Source organism: Perognathus longimembris, chromosome 11 (assembly GCF_023159225.1).
Source record: "Perognathus longimembris pacificus isolate PPM17 chromosome 11, ASM2315922v1, whole genome shotgun sequence".
In the NCBI taxonomy this organism is placed as follows: Eukaryota; Metazoa; Chordata; class Mammalia; order Rodentia; family Heteromyidae; genus Perognathus; species Perognathus longimembris.
Window position 1 is genome coordinate 42,209,386 of NC_063171.1, and position 19,274 is coordinate 42,228,659.

General features: G+C 46.6%; 1 protein-coding gene across 1 annotated transcript; it reads right to left on the bottom strand.

The window, feature by feature from the left end:
* Window positions 1–752: 752 nt before the first annotated feature.
* On the bottom strand, window positions 753–2,792 carry LOC125360194 (keratinocyte proline rich protein). The gene is made up of 2 exons (XM_048358227.1): window positions 2,154–2,792; window positions 753–2,090 (listed from the first exon to the last, which is right to left on the bottom strand). The coding sequence occupies exons 1-2, from the start codon at window positions 2,790–2,792 to the stop codon at window positions 753–755; spliced, it is 1,977 nt and encodes a 658-aa protein (XP_048214184.1).
* Window positions 2,793–19,274: the final 16,482 nt, after the last annotated feature.

Consider the following 19,274-nt stretch of genomic DNA (forward strand, 5'->3'; position numbering starts at 1 on the left):
GGATGGAATAAAGAGCAGGCATTACTCAGGACTCAGGCTGCGAATATATCATGTCTTTATTGTCACACCTCTCCTTTTGTTTAAGTTCCTACAGTTGGCTATTGGGATAGAACTTGGCTTAAGATGGGCACAAAAATTTGGGGATTCTCTGATCCATTTTGATAGGAGTTTACAATCTAATTGGAAGATCAGACAGACACGCCTGAAAATGAAGCAACAATGCAAGCAGTGTTGCAAAGCAGAGCCCGATGAGTAGTGTAGTTGATGTAATGAATTCTAGGTCAGCACAGACTCCTATAGGTGAGAACAAGCCAAACAAGCAAACATAAAACACAAACAAAACCCAAAACAGGCTAAAAAAAAAAAAAAAGAAAGAAAGAAAGAAAAGGTACCAAATCATGGGCTGGATTTTAGATGCTAGGGAACGGGAGAGAAATGATCCAGGCAGAAGGAGAGTTAGCAGCATCTTGGAGGAAAGAAAAGACAGCTAAGGAATGTTCTGAGCAACACCCAAGGATGCGCCCTGGCGGCCAGGCTGGTCTGGCTAGAATTCAAGATGGCACAGAAAGGAGTCACATAGGAGATTGCGGTGTTGTCTGAGACCCAGGTGTGGAGGCCGAGCTACATGCAGAGGGGTTCAGGCATCACCTGGGAAGCAGCAGGGAGCCTCTAAGCGTCTTAGAGAGCGCACTGGAAGAGGAACACTAAGGTTTTCAGAGCCAGGAGGCCAGGGACGCCCATGCACAGCTCTTTTAAAAGAAGGCACTCTTCACCCCAGGGAAACCCCCGCCTTTCACCCCAGAGAAACCCCCGCCGTTCACCCCAGAGAAACCACCACCGCCTTTCACCCCGGAATAGCCCCCGCCGTTCACCCCCGAGTAGCTGCCGCCTTGGTCCCCGCAACCCCCAGAGCCCTGTGGCTCCGGGAAGATATCTTCAGATCCACAGCCGGAGCCGCCCTCCTGGCCCTGGTTGTAGCTGTGTGAGCCACAGCCGGGGCCCTCGGTGTCCAGGCGGCACGGATTGGACTCGTGGCAGCCTAGGTCTCCCGGATATGGCATGGGATTGGAGCCCGAGCAGGGGCTGGGGCCGCGCGCAGGCTCTCCGTAGGGCTCTGAGCTGGAGCATGGCGGCGCTGGGAGGGGAATGGGCTGGGAAGGAGAGCAGGGCTCTGGGCCCTCGTAGGGCTGTGGGCACGGTCGTGGCGGCTCCGGGTTCTCGCACGGCACGGGTCGCGGCCGTGGGGCCGGGCGCGGAGCTGGACAGGGCTCCGGACACAGATTAGGCTCTGAGAATCGTCGTTGTGGAGGGCACGGGCGGGGCTCGGGGCTGGACCATCGTTCCGGGCGTGGGCAGGGCCGTGGAGCCGGCAGCGGGTACCGGTGTGCGGGTGGCGGTGGACACGGGTCCAGACGCTGCGGAGGGGGGCAGGACCTGGGGAGCGGGCGTGGCCTGAGGTCCGGGCAGGAGGAGCGCGGGACGCAGCTCTGGGAGGAGCCTCGGATGGGAGGAATCTGCACGGGACAGCGCTGCGGGGGGACCTGCCGGGGGCAGCAGGGCGAGGAGATCTCGATTCGGCACCGGGGTCCGCCCCTCTGTGCGCAGGAAGGGCGGCCCCGAGGAGGACAGTGGCTGCCGTGGATGGGTTCGGAGCGGCGGGGCGGGGTGCAGTAGTTGGGGTAGCCGGACGAGCACCGCGGTGCCAGGCAGCTACTGTAGCCGGGTTCGGGGCGTCGTGGCGGCGGGGAGCAGCTGCGGTAGGGAGGCTGCAGCCTTCGGGGAGCGGGGAGGCATCGGCCGGTGCTCTGGGACCGACGCTGCCCGGTGAAGCTCCCGTAGGTGCCCTGGCTCTGGTATTGGGGTGCACATGTGCTAAAAGAAGGTCGAGAGGGGCGCTGGGGCGCGCAGCCGCTGTAGGAAGGCTGGGACTGGCGCTGGGGCGCGTAGCCGCTGTAGGAAGGCTGGGACTGGCGCTGGGGCGCGCAGCCGCTGTAGGAGGGCTGGGACTGGCGCTGGGGCGCGCAGCCGCTGTAGGATGGTCGCGACTGGAATTGGGGCCCGCAGCCGTTGTAGGAAGGCTGAGACTGACGCTGGGGGGCATAGGTGTTGTAGGAGGCCCCAGACTGGAACTGGGGCCCGCACTGGTAGGAAGCCTGGGGGCCACAGCTGCCGTAGGAAGCTCGGGATGGGAACTGCTGGGCACAGCTACTGTAGGAGCCCCCATACTGGCCCTGGCTAGAGAAGCTCCCTGAAGCCTGGCCCAAGGGGGAGCACTGTATGTAAGTGGGGACAGCCTGGGGAGCCGGGCCCTGTATGTAGCTGTGGACTGGGTAGGTCTGGACGGGGCACTCCACATAACGAGTTTCTGTGTAATAAGCCGGAGCGCATTCTAAATAGCAAGTCTGAACGGGCTGTGGGACTTCGTACTGCACGTAGGAGACCGCAGACTGGCATGGAGCCTGGCACTGCACACAGGAGACTTGATTCTGGCAAGGAGCCTGACCCTTGACCTGAGTGGTGGTCTTAGACTTGCATGGCGCCTGCCCCTTCACTTGGGTGGTTTTAGTCTTGCAGGGAGCCTGGCCTTTCACCTGAGTGGTCTGAGTCTGGCATGGAGCCTGGGACACTTGAACTGGGCACGGGGCAGGGCATTCTAAAATTCTCATCTCACAAGGGGCTTGGATCACCATGGGGCCATTGGCACCAGAGAATTGGGAGGGGCCAAAGGAGGAACCCTTGACGCAGCACTGGGGCATTGGCATGCAACACTGACTGGGCTGCTGGTCACACATGGTCCTGGTGTGGGTGGGTGAGCGGGACCTGGGGGTAGAGAGATAGAGTTCAAGAGGGTGTAAGTTAGTCACAAGGGGTCCGAATCTAGGACAGGCATCTGGTGTCTTTCCCAGACCTTTTTCCTCTGCTCTCAGCCTTCTCCCAAGGATTCTTGCTGACTGAGATGGACCAAGGACTACCTGCAAGGCTGTCAGGCCTGCCCTGGGTCTGACATCCAGCTTTTAGGGGAGCTTAGCATCTTGCCCCAGAGGATGGACATACCAGTGTTGACCACCAGAGGGCACGAAATGGCAGGAGGATTCCCCACACTTCCTCAAGTTGGGAAAGAGCCCTGCGGGGGAAGCAGAGTTCACAGGTTGTGCCCAATGCTGTAGTCTAAACCTGAGAACAACAGCTTGGATTTCTTCGCATACCCATATCGACAGCACCCGTGTCTATACACATATGTGCAAATAAACACATAAGAACAAGGGCACAGGCACCGCCTATGCCCACAGAACATCAATGCTTCCACTGGAAAGTAGGAGATTTGATCTGTGGTCAGGCAGCTCAACTCCAAGAGTGAATACTTGCTTCAGTCCTTTTTTTTTTAGGTGAATTTGTCTAAGCAAAGCCTACTGGAAATAGCCAAAAGCCAAAAAACAAATGCGTAGGCAAAACACTCCAGCCACATAGTGACTTTTCCGGACAAGTTGCTGCTGGCAATCATCCTGAGGGTGGCAGTCTGCTGGCTTTAGAAATCTTTCCTTCCTGACCTCTCTGAGAGGCAGGATAGGGTTAGCACACAGACTGTTAATTCCTAATCACAAGACTGATACTTTAGCCATGTAAGGATCTACACAGTGGGAAGATTACAGATCCCACCTGAGGTATTTATAGGCATAAAGGACAACATCCCACATAGCCAAGAAGAAAGCAGAGAAGCTCTCACACTCTGCCCTCCCCCAATTCACCTGTTCATGTACAGGCAGCCCAGTGATGGGCAGCACAGCAAGAAGCTGATTTGACAACTGGTTCACCCAACAAAGCACTTCTCAGTAAGTTTCCAAAATACTGAAAGTGCTTGGCACGGAGGTCAAAGCTATACATTTTCCATTTGTAGAGGATATCAATAAATTTCCCCTCAGGAAAGGCAAGCTTTCTCATAGAACTCTGCTCACCAACTGTAAATTGCTAATGTGTCTTTTCCAAGGACAACAAATCCTAGTAAGAGAAATTCATTTGGAGGATGAAGCCAAGTTAACCAGAAACCAACACACTGACAGCCCTATTTCTTCTCATAAACTCTACAAATATTCAATATATCTTCAATATATCTTAAAGTTCCACCAGGATTTTCTCCTCAGGTTGGTGTCCCACTCTTCCTTGGCCCCCCCACTGAACTGTGCCTCTCTTTCATGAATCTGGGAACCCTTAAAAATATCATACCACCCCAATCCCAGGACTCAGTTCCCAGACTTACCCTCCTCAGCAGGCACACAGTCATTCAGGCTGAGGCATCTGAGCAGAGAGCTGTCTTTATATAAAGGGTTCTAGGTCTGCCTTAGGACATGAGGCAGCTAGTTGGCATCTACCTGCTCATCACCCTGGTTAGCATTCCATTAGCTAGTGTGGTTCCCTCCCCATGTGTCTGTCCTTGCAGTCACCTACAGGCTTGGGAGTGTCTTGCCTCGGTGTCAAAGCTTCCAAACTATGAAGGAGTGGATTCTTCCTTCCTTCCTTCCTCCTCCTTCACTCTAGCATCTTGCTCCCCATCCCTGGAGGACCTGGGGATGAGGGTGATAAAGAGCAGCAACAGAGCCTTCTCTCCAATAGACGATTCTATCCACTGCCTTTCTACCTGCCTCAGATCCTCACCATATGGTGATTAAAAAGGAAATAGTCCCCAATTTAAAGCAATTAAAATTACCCCTAAGAGACAACTCTATAGAATAAAAGAGAATGTGGAGTCACCCTTAGTCTAACATCCTAAGTTGACTCCTTACAGTTATGTGGCCTTTGTAACCAAGCTGAGTATTAAATTATGTTCTTCAAAATGCATATAATTAAGACTCCTTTTGTGATTGTAATGAAACTCAAGGCAATCATTTCATACAAAATGGTTTGAGCTGGGAGTGTGGCTTAGTAGTAGAGTGCTTACCTAGCATGCATGATGCCCTGGGTTCAATCCTCAGTACCACATAAACAAGAAAAGCCTGAAGTGGAGCTGTGGCTCAAGTGGTACAGTGCTAGCCTTGAGCAACCAAAGCTCAGGGACAATGCCTAGCCCCTGAGTTCAAGCCCTAGGACTGGCACACACACACACACACACACACACACACAAACACACACAAAGCCTGTTTGAATGATAACTCAAAATACCCAACATCCATTCAGAGTAAGTGCATGTTATAATCACAGACACAGTAGTACTAACAGCTATCTGCTACATCCCTGCCCTATGATGACTGTGCAGCAGGTGCTCAGCTACTGCCCCAGAATAGTACTAGTTTTAGGCGAATCCTAATTTATTTCATCAGATAGCATATGTGTTAATATTTTAGAGAACTCTTGTTTTTAGCATGTCTCTACATAGCTCTTTGAAAAGCCAAGAGCATAATCTGTAAGAACAAAACCTGTCTATGTATTTGTCTACTTGCTCATCTATTTTTTTATCATTACATGTAAGTTATTTATAGGCATGCACAAGAAAATATTTTATGTGGCAGAACTGTATTTGAGAGCAACAAAGACAGCCAATGCTGGAGAGGTCCTTAGAGACCCCACAGTGAAGAACAGAAATTCATTGAGCAAGACATAGGTAAGTTCGATATCTTTGTATGTTTGAGTGCATCATACAAACAGTCATTATATTCAATGTACATACATATGTGAAAATAGAACATGTAACTTGAGGGTATGGATGGGGTTGGGAAAAATGGGGAAGAACGATGGAAGCGGTGACATTGATCAAGTTACATTGTATTTATAAACAGATTTATTGTTAAAATCTCTTTGCACAAGTGATAACGATAATAATAAAATAATAATCATTCACATTTATAAATAAAGAGCTTTTTACTTGAGACTCTAGACTTCTAGCTCTTCTCAAATCAAAAGATCTGTCATGAATGAAACTGCCTTCTACCAATCTGATTGACAGCTACTTCCCTTGGATAGGTCATGGGGCTTCCATTCCACAAAGTTCCATCATTCTTGATAATATCTACAATGCAATTCACAGTGTAAGGTTCCTTGCATTATTATAACTATGTGTGCTCCCCTTTATCTTGATGGAGTTAAAAAGAATATGATAAAAAAATATTTTTGCCTGAATTATTTCAGTAGTTTCTGTCATCTTCCTGCCTTTGTAGGCATTTAGATTCTAACCAAGCTTGTGAGCTGATATGTTAGATTTGGGGAAGACTGAGCTCTACTAGTTACGAAAGGAGTGAAATCCACTTAGCCTCCATGGGCTTCAGATTTGTTATCTATAAAGGAAGAGGAGGAAGAAGAGGAGGAGGAGGAGGAGGAGGAGGAGGAGGAGGAGGAGGAGGAGGAGGAGGAGGAGGAGGAGGAGGAGGAGGAGGAGGAGGAGGAGGAGGAGGAGGAGGAGGAGGAGGAGGAGGAGGAGGAGGAGGAGGAGGAGGAGGAGGAGGAGGAGGGGGGGGGAGGAGGAGGAGGAGGAGGAGGAGGAGGAGGAGGAGGAGGAGGAGGAGGAGGAGGAGGAGGAGGAGGGGTAAAGGGCAGGGGAAGAAGAAGGCCAGGAAGAGGAGGGAAAGGAATAGCTAAGGAGGAGGAAAAGGAGGAGTTAGAAAAAGTCTTGGGACTGTTGTGCAAATTAAATAAGGAAACTGATTGAAAACACTTAACCCTTAATTAGCCACAGAGCTCTCTGGGCTTTGGCTTCCTCATATGAAGGTGGAAGTAACAATGCTTACTTCACCAGGTTCTCATGAAGATTAAATCAGTTAATGGGCAGGAAAGTGCTTTGTAACCTACACGCACATGCCAGTCATGTCTGTGTGGTCGCTCCCATGGTGCAGACTGCTCAGAACAGTGTGACTGCAGAGTACTAGCTGGATCCCTCCATTCCTTCCAAATGGCTCTCCGCATACTGTGTCGGGGTTGGGAGGGATCCTAGACTTTGCCATCAAAACAAAAATCCTAGCTACTCAAGAGACTGAGATCTGAGGATCGCAGTTCAAAGCCAGCCCAGGCATTAAAGTCCCCGTGAGACTCATATCTCCAATTAACCACTCAAACACAGAAAGTGGAGTAGTGGCTCAAAGTGGTAGAGTACTAACCTTGAGCAAAAGAGCTCAGAGACAGCACCTAGGCCCTGAGTTCAAACCCCATGAGAAAAAAAAAATTACACTCTACATTTGATGACTGTAAAGCAATCAGAAATGCACATATCTAGGAGCCTAAACCTTGGAGGAGTTAAATCCCAAGTTACTCTGCCCCTATACCTTTTTATTATAGTCTTTCTCTCATCACACATGCCGGCAAAGTTGTTCTGAACTTAGGCAGGCCCAGGAATTGATATTCACCGAGAAGCTATTCTGAAGAGCATAGAGCAAGGGAAATTGACCAACTGACCTCACCAGGGTGTTAATTATTGAGGCCTCTTGGCTGTATCTACCACACACTCTTTTTTTAAATCGAAAGTATGCATTCTAAAAGGAAAGTATCAATCTTATTCCTCGTTGCATCGCTATATCCCAACATATTATGAATCTGTTGAAGGACGAATGATAGATGAGTAGAAGGATGAGCTTGAAATTGGCCTTGGTTTACATGTCTTAAATCACTAGAGAGTGAGTTGATGGGCCAGGAGAATGCTGTAACCCTCTTCTTTTTTTTTCCAGAGAGGAGTAAAAGAGAGGCAAGTGCTGGAGTGTTAAATGTAAAATGGAAATTAAATGTCACAGATATCGTTCATCGCAGCACAATTTGTCATAGCTAGAATTTGGAACCAACCCAGAAGCCCCTCAGTAGACGAATGGATCAGGAAAATGTGGTACATATACACAATGGAATTTTATGCCTCTATCAGAAAGAATGACATTGTGCCATTTGTAAGGAAATGGAAGGACTTGGAAAAAATTATACTAAGTGAAGTGAGCCAGACCCAAAGAAACATGGACTCTATGGTCTCCCTCATAGGGAATAATTAGCACAGGTTTAGGCTAGTCACAGCAGAGGATCACAAGAGCCCAATAGCTATACCCTTATGAACACAAAAGATGATGCTAAGTGAAATGAACTCCGTGTTATGGAAACGACTGTTATATCACTGTTGTAATTACTTTCAACATGCCATGTGAAACCGTAGCTTCTATTATTGATGATCCTCTTGTATCCCCTTCCTGCAGTTGTACCTGCACTATCTCTGTATCTTATCTGAGTACATTGGAAACTGTGTATACAGGTATTAGAACTAGGAAACTGAAAGGGAATACCAAAATCGAGAGACACAGGTAAAAAAGACAAATGATTACAAAATCAATACTTGCAAAACTGTTTAGTATAAATGAACTGAACAACTCATGGGGGAAGGGGGAGGGAGGGAATGAGGGAGGAGGTAACAAACAGTACAAGAAATGTATCCAATGCCTAACGTATGAAACTGTAACCGCATGAAACTGTAACCGCATGAAACTGTAACCGCATGAAACTGTAACCGCTCTGTATATCAGTTTGACAATAAAAATTTTAAAAAATGTCACAGATATCATAAGATTAGATGTTAATGTTTTCAGCAAAATGATCTTAGAAGCTAGTCATTCTCCTTCTCTGGCTCTAGAATTCAAAATACCATTATGGGTTGAACAACTAAAAGACATACTGAGATTATCTAAAGGCAGAGATACATATGGTAGAAAGTATTCCTTCAGTAAAGATTCTTCCAAAGGACATTTCTTTAAAAGTATCTTCAAGGGGCTGGGCCTAGTGGTAGAGTATTTGCCTCATATACATAAAGCCCTGGGTTTGATTCCTCAGCCCCACATATATAGAAAAAGCCAGAAGTGGTACTGTGGCTCAAGTGACAGAGTGCTAGCCTTGAGCAAAAAGAAGCCAGGAACAGTGCTCAGGCCCTGAGTACTGGCAAAAAAAAAAAAGTATCTTCAAAACAAATGATGCCTTTAGATAGCTTCATCTTCCACATTAGCATATATGTTTTTAGATGATGATGATAGTGGTAGTGGTGGTGGTGGTGGTGGTGATGATGATGTTTTGCTTTATGGCTCAACTAATTGAATATGGACAAGAATAATTAATGATCTCCCCTTTCTCCACTCTCTTAGAACATCCAGCTTCCCAAAGTCCACTGTCACAGAGTAGGAGTCTCTCTTGATCCTTTCTCTAGCTTATGCCCACATTCAGTCTCCTCCCACTCTTCATTTCATCTCAAAATTTCTCCTCAATATTCCTCCTAATGTCCACCCCTACAGTCCCTACTATGCCCCAGGGATTCATTGTCTCTCACATGGTTCAATGGCCCCTTGACTGTTTTCATTGTTTCCAGTCTTTAATAACTAGAAGTAACCACAAGAGTAAGTATCTTTTTTTTTTTTTTTTTTTTTTTTTTTTTTTTTTTTTTTTTTTGGCCAGTCCTAGGCCGTGAACTCAGGGCCTGAGCACTGTCCCTGGCTTCTTTTTTGCTCAAGGCTAGCATTCTGCCACTTGAGCCACAGTGCCACTTCTGGCCATTTTCTGTCTATGTGGTGCTGAGGAATCGAACCCAGGGCCTCACGTAAGCGAGGCAAGCACTCTTGACACTAGGCCATATTCTCAGCCCCAAGAGTAAGTATCTTAAAAAATAAAATAAGCTTGACTATTCTATGTCATATGCTTTCCATTATCTATTGGAAAAACATTCAAACTCCTTAGCAAAAACACCAATTGTACCCCCTGTGGTCACTGTATATGATTTTGGATATTGTATATATGTTTATCTGAGCTAGGGAAGGAAAGAAAAATGAGGGAGGGTGTAACAAATATGACAAGAAATGTACTCACTACCTTATTATGTAACTGTAACCCGTCTGTACATACCTTGACAATAAAATTTAAAAAAAAAATCACCAATTGCATCATCAGCTGGCTTCATTCTACCACTCCAGGCTCACGTCCATTTTATCACTGCTCTCTCTCTCTCTCTCTCTCTCTCTCTCTCTCTCTCTCTCTCTCTCACACACACACACACACACACACACACACACACAACCTCCAATGAAAACACACAAATCGGGTTGCATTCTCTAAACATACCCTGATAATTTGTGACAGAAAATTTTTGCACATGCTTTCATCTCTTTTCCACATAGGAACTATTGCTCACGTTTGGCACAGCCCCAATGACACAGCCTTGGTGGTGTTCCCTGGCTCCCAACGCCATGATTCACTCAGAAATGGCAGCATTTTAGGCACACCTATTATTGAGGCTATCACGTGTTTGGTTATTTACATTCCTGTCTTGCACACTAGCTGTGAGTTCCTCAAAAAAAACAAGTCATTGTGTGAAAAACTTTACATTCCACAATGACATTGTCATAATGCATATGATTTATTTAGCTGTGAATGCTATGTTTTGTTTTGTTTTGTTTTTTTGCTAGTTCTGAGTCTTGGTACTCAGGGCCTGATCACTGTCCCTGGCTTCTTTTTCCTCAAGGCTAGCACTCTACCTCTACTTCTGACTTCTCTTTATGTGGTGCTGAGGAATTGAACCCAGGGCTTCATGCATGCTGGGCAAGCACTCTACCACTAAGCCATATTCCCAGCCCCGAATGCTGTTTTTTAAATAATCTATTTCTCATTTATACAATTATATACATACCACATATCTAAATATAATCCTACCATAGATTTCTTCTTTCCATCTTATGTTGAAATATACTAAAGGGATACATGATAATTTATAAAGGCTATATTAAAATCCACAATATTCTGAATAGATAGAAGACAAGATAGATGGGAAAGAAAGAGAGAGAGAAAGGAAGGAAGGGTGAAAGGTCAAGGTTATCTCTAAAATGAGGTTGTCAGCCTTTTAGGCAAATATATCAAGACTTTTGAGATAGATGGGACTCTTCATGAATAGTAGTATATACTGAAATATATATACCTAGAAGCATAATGTCATAAATCTGAGAATAAATGATAACCATGCAGTGATTTTCAAAAGTGAAAAACTATCAACAGATTATGAATATACCTAGAAACTATAATATATAGTAAAATACAGAGCAAAAGACAAAGATGAGACTACATATTTCTTAAATAAAGAAGGATAAATGGTGGAAACTGGGAGTGGAATGGGCAGCAGTACACGTAGTGGTCTCCATAGAGAAAAACACAGAGGAAACTCGAAAAGTACACATAAATCTAGGGATAATTCATTAAAGACTTGACAATATTACTGTCATTTGACTGATGGTTTGACATACGTCAACTCTCTTAATTTTTAAAAGAATGTGATCTATGTGTGTGTGTGTGTGTATATATGTGTGTGTATATATGTGTGTGTATATATATATATATATCATTATTTTATCATACAGAACAGATTCTGAAGAAAAGTTGTTACAGGACACAAGCTTGGAAATGGCAGAACCAGGTTCACTGCCAAGTTATCTAACAACAAGATATGTGATGAGATAAAATTACCTCAAATTAGAGATATAAGGAGATGTATTGTTATAGACACTTCTCAGGAGTTAGGATCTTTTGCATCTTTGCTTTGTCAATCTAGCAATGTTCCAGTGCTGCCTTGTTCCTGAGAGCTAGGACTCTGTTTCCCTCTGTTACTGAGATGTAGCAAGAGCTGAGAAAGACTCTTCCCCCTTTGTATCATTTCTCAGACTCCTTCCCTCTTAGCCTCCTTTCCATCACTGTCATGGTCAGAGGCAGGGGGACTCAACCCTGAAATGGAGACTGTATCTGTCATCAGAGATACCTTTTACTTTCTCCATGTAAGTTGTAGGCCTGTGTGTATTGAAAAGAAGTCAAGGTTTTACATGGGCACAGGAATGCCATGAAGCTTTCTCCCCAAGCCTAGGTTCAGCAGATGTAATGTGCACCAAAACTACATAGTACATAGGGTGAAGTTAAAATCATAGCATCATGGGATTTTGCTATACAAGTGTACCCAAGGGCCACAACAAAGAGAGCAAAGGTGAGTGAATAAACAGAGCAGAAAGGCTTCCCATCTGGCTTCTAGAATTATATGAAGAGCAATCATCATCCACCCACTCAACAAACAATCTCAAAACACTAACTCAAGTGTTTGTCCTCCTGGTTCTTACAGTCTAATAAGGAAGATGCAGGGCTAAATATTCAGTGTTACTATAGGATGATCAGGTCTTGGGGAGACACCAGTACAGATGGGAAACACAACAGGAAGGACTTGGAGGAAGAAGCACTAGGAGGCACAGCCTTCCAGAGACCCCATCTTCCCAGAGGGAAAGACCCTCTCTTCTACCAGCAAGAGAATGGGGCATAAGCCTCAGTGACCTGTGGCATAAAGAAGATAGTAGCTGAGGTGCTTTCCAGATTTCGTGAATGAAAATGCAGTTTCTGGTTGAGTTTGAATTTTAGATAGACTACAAGTTATTTTTTTTAACATATGCATGTCTGATGGAACAAGTAAAGTTGTGAAAGCAGGAAGGGTTTTATGTTTGGTTTTCTTATGTTTTGTGGGGTTTTTTGGTCCATAATAGAGCTTGAACTCTGGGCCTAGGTGCTGTCCCTGAGCTCTTTTGCTCAAGGCTAGCACTCTACCACTTTGAGCCACAGCTCTATTTCAGGTTTTTTGGTGGTTAATTAGAGATGAGCGTCTCAAAGACTTTCCTGCCTGAGCTGGCTTTGAACCATGATCTTCATATCTCAGCCTCCTGAGTAGTTAGCGTTACAGATGTGAGCCACCAGCACCCAGCCAGAAAGAGTTTTGATGAGTAAATAAATTTAACACTGAGACCTAAGACTGAAAAGGAGCAAAGGAGAACATTCTAGAGCCAGTAACAGCATATACAAATGGATAGGTGGTGGGCAGGAGGGATTGCATCAAACTTGTAGAGCAGAAAGCAGCCAGTGATGTGGGAACAGGAAGAAGAGACCAGCTCACACATGGCTCCAAGGATCCAGGTCTACATCTTTAGGTGTTGGCAACTATTTTAAGCAAAAGTATGTTGTGACCCAACTTGAGGGGTCCTGGGGAAGATGGTATTTGGGAGCTGCAGCTGATCCACGAAGACCGAGGTAGAGACTATTTATCTCAACCCAGGCAATAGATCGGGAATACCTGTGCATCATTAAACTCTACCAACACCACCATATGTGATCACCAGGAAGAACACAATCATCAGGAGGCCAAGACATGACAGGGAGATGGCAAGTTCTCACACGTCAGACACATCTGAGTTGATCCTATGGCTCTCCCTCCAACCAGCTGTCTGGCAGAGCAAGTCCTTTATTCTCTCTGAGCTTTGGTTAGTTTCATCACATAAATGATGCTCTCCTCTTAGGTTGCTGTAAATGACATGTGGAGTCAAGTCATGAATTGGTGCTCAATGTAGGTAATTATCTTATTATCACCATTATATTATGATTATTATTTCGCATGACAGACATTTTATTGCATCGTGAGCTCACCTAATGGAACAACAATCACTTCAGAAACAGTTTTCAATGGGACACAATTATTTGCAATGTGAAATCCCAGAGGCAGATCACGTGGCAATGGTGTTTAATAGAAAGGTCTGGAACTTCACCCCAAGCTCCAGGTCTTTCTCCAGGTAGTCCCTCCAAGTCTCCACACAATGCTTCATCTCTCACTCCATTGTCTTTCTCTTGTGTACTTTCCAATGAGTGCTGTGAAAAGAAATCAAATGTGGTTAAAAGCACAGCATGCTTTGATATAAGCCACAGAAAGCATAGGAGTTGCCACCCCTAAACACATGTGGCATTTCTGGTCCCCCAGAAAGCAAGGAAGGGAAGATGCACATGTCCTCAGTCAAAAAGATGAGGTCACTGAATTGCTCTGGGTCTGTGACATAGAGGAGGCCTGGAGGAAGCACTGTATGATGTGTGAAAGTGAGGTCAGCACTATGGAGTAGGGCTGCAGGAGAGGAGGTGGGTGGGTGTGAAGATTAAGGCAAGGAGCAGGATTCCTGTATGAGTTAGAACCTGAGGATTCTCAGAGGGGTTTGCAAGGGGTGTGAGGTCACAGAATCATGAGGGGGAGTGAAACACGGGGATGTGTGCTTGGAGAAGAGTTCCTTTTAGCATCTTAAACTCCAAGACAGCAGAATGAATGTGAAGACTGGGAAATCCAAGAGGCAGGTCAGAGCTCACCTGGCTTCTCCCACTGCTCCTGCTTCGTAGGTGAGAGGCCGAACCTGCAGAGCCCATGGTTTTCAGTAGGGAAACTATGCAACAGTAGGGGACCCCAGTGGACCCCCCCTCCCAGCATAGGAGCTCTGGTGTCACCAGTATCAGACAGGAGGTAGGGCCATGGTACCTCAGGCTGCAGATACCACCCCTAGAGCTACAGAGCTACTGAATGAGAGGCACAGCAAAAAGAGACTGGAAGTGCTCATGGAATAGGCACCACAGAGGACATTTGGGACTGGAAATTTTGGTGGTATTTTGGAAAGGGGATGGCACTGCTGATAGTACTGCTGACTGGACTCTTAGGAGAAAGCTCAGTCAACAAGAGAACTTTGGTCAATTCTCAACAAGTTACAGGTGAGCTCTATTCCTATTGTTCTCCTTGTTGCTTTAATTGGATATAAAAAGGGCTTTTATGGCTAGAACTCCTCGGACTGCAGTTCAAAGCCAGCCTGGGCAGAAAATCTCTCTAAAACTCCATCTCCCAACTAACCAGCAAAGAGCCAGGCAGGAAGCTTGGCTCAAGAGAACCAGCGAAATGCTGAAAGGGGCACCATGGCTCAAGTGGTAGAGCACTAGCCTCAAGTAGAAGTGCTCAGGGACAGTGCCCAGGCCCTGAGCTCAAACCCCATGAATGCCAATCGGAGCATGCCATCCCAGCAACAAGCATCTAGACCCCTGGGACTCAGCCAGTCCAGGGAACAAGGATCATGGAGAGGAGTAAGAGGAGAATGATGTCACATCCTAAACAGAGTCACCTTGTCTCACCCTTTCAAAATTAATCAGAGCCAGGAGATCAAGGGGAATAGTTGTTTACCCACCTAGAGAAATAGTTGTTTACCTACCTAATGTCCATACCTGTCCATTTTCCATCTGAACAAAAAAAAATTTGCATTCTTGCTTCTTGCCTTTGTTACTTGCTATTTGTATGTATATATATATATATAGCCTCTGACTGGTTACTCCCAACTAGTCCACTAACCCTAAACACGTCCTTCCTGCGCCCAGTCCCGTTATTTCTCCTTCCTTATAATGGGCCACAATTGGGTTTATGTTCCAATATGTTTCTGGTTCATGCCAAGGGTGTGTTCTCCCATGTTGTTCATGTTAACTGGTCCTGTAAACTTGTCAGCCTTTTGACTGACTTTTTCAAAAGTCTCTTTTAACAGGATAACATCCCTCACCGAGGTTGCCACCTGGGAACTTGCAGTTCAAGGCCATCCTCTTACTACACTGCTGTGCCCAGCACAGATCTGGACCCTGAGGACCCCAGTACCAGGGACTCCTTGATGTGCCCAAGCTGCAGGAGGTAGCCAGAGGAGACCATGACACCCTCTGGTCCTGATAGCCATTCTCATGGAAATGATGAGGACCTTTACCAACCAAACTGGACGGTACCAGGCCAAATGATGAATCAGGGACCCCTGACCACTTCGCCCTTTTTCAGCGGGAAGTAGTTTCAGAAGACACAACCTCCGCCCATACTGCCAGCCTGGTACCCCTCTATTAATAAAAAACAAAAGGGGGAGATGTGGGGCATGCCCGCCTGGATGCCTTGCATCATTAAGAGAGGTTCTAGCTGGCCCCACCTCCCAGACTTGGGACCACGTGTAGCCAAGATGGCGCCTGGTGGTGAACCCGGAGGCGGTCCTGTGGGCTGTGACATAGATGTAGGCCACCCCTTAGGGAGGTCCCTTGGAGCTCCACCCTGATGGACAGCTCAGGCATCAAATCCCAGCCCCTATGTAGGTGCACGTACCCCTCCTCTTCTGCCGCCCTCCGACCCCTTTAAAAGAACAGCTCATTGCCACCATTAAAGGAGTCTTAGCGCTGACTGGCTCCCGGACTGTCTGTGTGTCCTCCGTCGAGAGTGGGGCTGGGTGGGAGTCTGTCAGCCCTTTTATCCTCTTCCTGGACCCGTCTGCGTGGGGTGTGCTATCCCGTCTCTCCTACAGGACAGGAGAGCGTGGAAGGCTAAAAACCCCCGGCATGTACCCACCAGGGCAAAACAGGTTCTGGCCTCTTATCTCCGTGCAGTTCTTTTTCCCTTGGAAGCTTCTTTGCTAAACACTCATCTGAGTCTGTGGAGAAAGTAGGAGCCATCACTGATAAGTGAGCTATCAGGCTAAGAACCGAGAAGCCCAGCACAGAGCCTTTTATGCAGGGTCTGCCATGAAGAATGGTCTGTGTATGTAACAGCCACTTTCACAGCCCAGGATGGGAATGACAGTTCTTATACTCCCAACTCTGAGGCTCTCGATCTCTCTGGACAGCTTCCAGGAATTCCCCAAAGCCTGCTCAGCTATCTACTCCACAGGCCCGCTGCAGGCCAGACATTCTGCCTTCATGTACTCACTCCTTCATTAAGTCACTAGATATGTATTGTCTGATTTGGTCTTGAGTTTTGCAAGATGCCTTTGTCATAAAGATTAGCCACGTTTCCTTGATATCTGTGTAAACAATGTACATTCTACTGGGTGCTATAAGAAGGTACCATGACTGAGCTAACAAGCTCTTACATCAGAACAGCATCGTGCCCATTTATATGCTTTTCTGCTTTTCCAGATAAAAGAAACCCTGTTGCAAACAGAACCTATACTAGACTTTATTGAGCTTCATATCCATAGGCATACCATTAAAAGAATGAACAGCTTTGGAGAGCAAGTAAATGATTGCACCCTGAACGAATGAATGAATGAGTGCTTTATAGACCCATGGGCAGAGGCTTGTCTTTCCAGATACCTTTCTTTGGGCTTCATAATCCTCTAAAGATGGCACACATGTGTGAAGTGATCCTTAGATATCACCTCCTGTCAGTGCCTCTATAATGTTGCCTTAACTGAGTACATGAGTCTAAGGGAGTAATATTCAGAAGGAGTGTGGATGGAAACATAGCATGTTATCTATGACTGAGCTGTAGCTTTTATAATGAGCCTATAGTCAGAGGTAAAGCACTTTCCTAATATCTGAGTTATTCTAGCAAATGAGGGAGGGCTTCATGGAAGCTCCAGATTTGCCACCAGCCAGGCAGAAGTGTGAATATCTGGGGAGCCCCATGTACAGACAACAGTGGGAGCAAAGGCACTTGTATGAGGCTGAGCTTTAACTGCTGGCGTCAATGTTAATTCTGGGAATGAGAGTCAGAGTTAATTAAATTATGAAGTTCATTCAGAGAATTAAATTTTTGGACACCCAGTGAGTGGTGGAGAATTGCAAACTTGGTATAAAAAAAACCTGACCCAAAATGTGTGGCAAAAGAAAATTATTCAGCTTTCCCAAATCACTCACACAGCCTCTCTCATTTAATCTCCCAACAGCCTATGACTTAGGCAACTATTTTTATGATTCCCCCTTTTACAAGGAATAACTTAAGGGACAGAGAAGCTAATGACCTATTTCAAGGCCACATAATCCGAGTTTTATTGAGATGATATGCGCTGTCTCCAGTTCCTGTGTGTCACCAGTGAATCATCATTGTCAGTGATGTAACAAAGAAAACTTAGAAATATGTAACTGGAAATAAGCATCATTCTCTACAAAAACTACTTTTAGTAGCCTTAGTGATGGTAGGTCTCTTCTTGACCCAAGCACACTTACAGAAATGAAGATCCACACAAAGTTGCCCAGGCAGGCCGGAGAAGTAGCCCAGCACTCTGCAGGCGTGGCCAGAACCACACTGACCCTGTCACCCTTTGTATTACTTTGTTTCCCTTGCAACACAAATACACTTCTGTATGGTTTTACATTGATTTAGCTCATCCATCGAACGTCTAACTACTGTCCTAAGAATGAGTTTCTCCTCAGGTAGTACCCCTTGCCTTCAATGGGCCCACGGCGGGTCCCAGAGTTTACTAGTATGAAAAGTAAGGGCAGGCTCTAAGTCTTTACTCCACGCCAGTCACGCAATGCTACCATAGTTCCCCATAGTTCCTATGAAAGTAGCAGCGTAACTGGTATAAGAGTAAGGAAAGCATGTATATACTCGTAAGAGGGCAACCTGCAGGAAAGCACAGCACAAAGCACATTTCCCACCCTGTGCAGGCACCTGGACCCACACTCCTGAGCCGGGATTCAGTCCAGCCAGCATAGCAGATGACAGAGACTTGTGGGGTTAACAGTGATGAAAAATAAATAAATAAAAGCAAGAAAGAGTCTATTGAGGCCCCATAGGAAAGATTTTGTAATACAGAAGAAGAGGGGGCCTGAGCCCCAGGGAGGAGGGGCAGGGAGGAAATTAAGAACTTCCACAGGAAGATTTCAGCATCTTACAGCACAGGATGTGGACGATGCAGAGAAGAGGGAGGAAGAGCAGCAGGCTGGGGCGAGGCTTTGGCACTCCAGTAACCAGTAACGCTGGCATTGCTTGTCTGAGGTCCTCACGGCCCAGGTCAGCAGCAGCCTCCAGACTGCTGGCTACTGCCACCGCTGCTACCACAGCAGCCGCTGCCACTGCTACCACTACTACCACAGCAGCTGCTGCCACCACTACTGCCACAGCAGCCGCTGCCACCACTACTGCCACAGCAGCCGCTGCCACCACCACTGCTAAAGCAGCCAGAGCTCTGGTGTCTGTGGCGGTGGGACCTGCGATGTCTGTGGTGGCTCAGGCAGCAGCTGCCACCCCCAGAGCTGCAGCAGCCGCCACCCCCAGAGCTGCAGCAGCCCCCAGAACTAGAGCCGCAGCAGCCCCCAGAGCCAAGGCTACAGCAGGAGGAGGCGGGAGGACACTTAGGGGGACACTTTGGGGGACACTTGGGACACTGTTGCTGGCTCTGCTGGCAGGACATTTTTGATAGGAGGTCTGAAATCCTGTGGAGAAATGACAATCCATCAGCACAATTGTCAAGCTGCTGTGTTCCTGGCTCCAACGTAAGCTAGTTGGTGTGGGGGTAAGGCCTTATAACTTCAGTTCTGAACTGAGGGGAAGTGAAATTGAATGTGGCCTAAGCTCTCTCTTGGGCTTCATTTTCCCCAGTGGAAGGTGCTGGCCATCTTCCCTCCCCAGGCTCTAACTTCAGCATCAGGTTAGGATCGCCAAGCTCTGGAGACATAGCTGGCCCTGTCCCAGAATCCTTCTGGTGATAGATGGGTCCTCAATACACTTGTCAGTG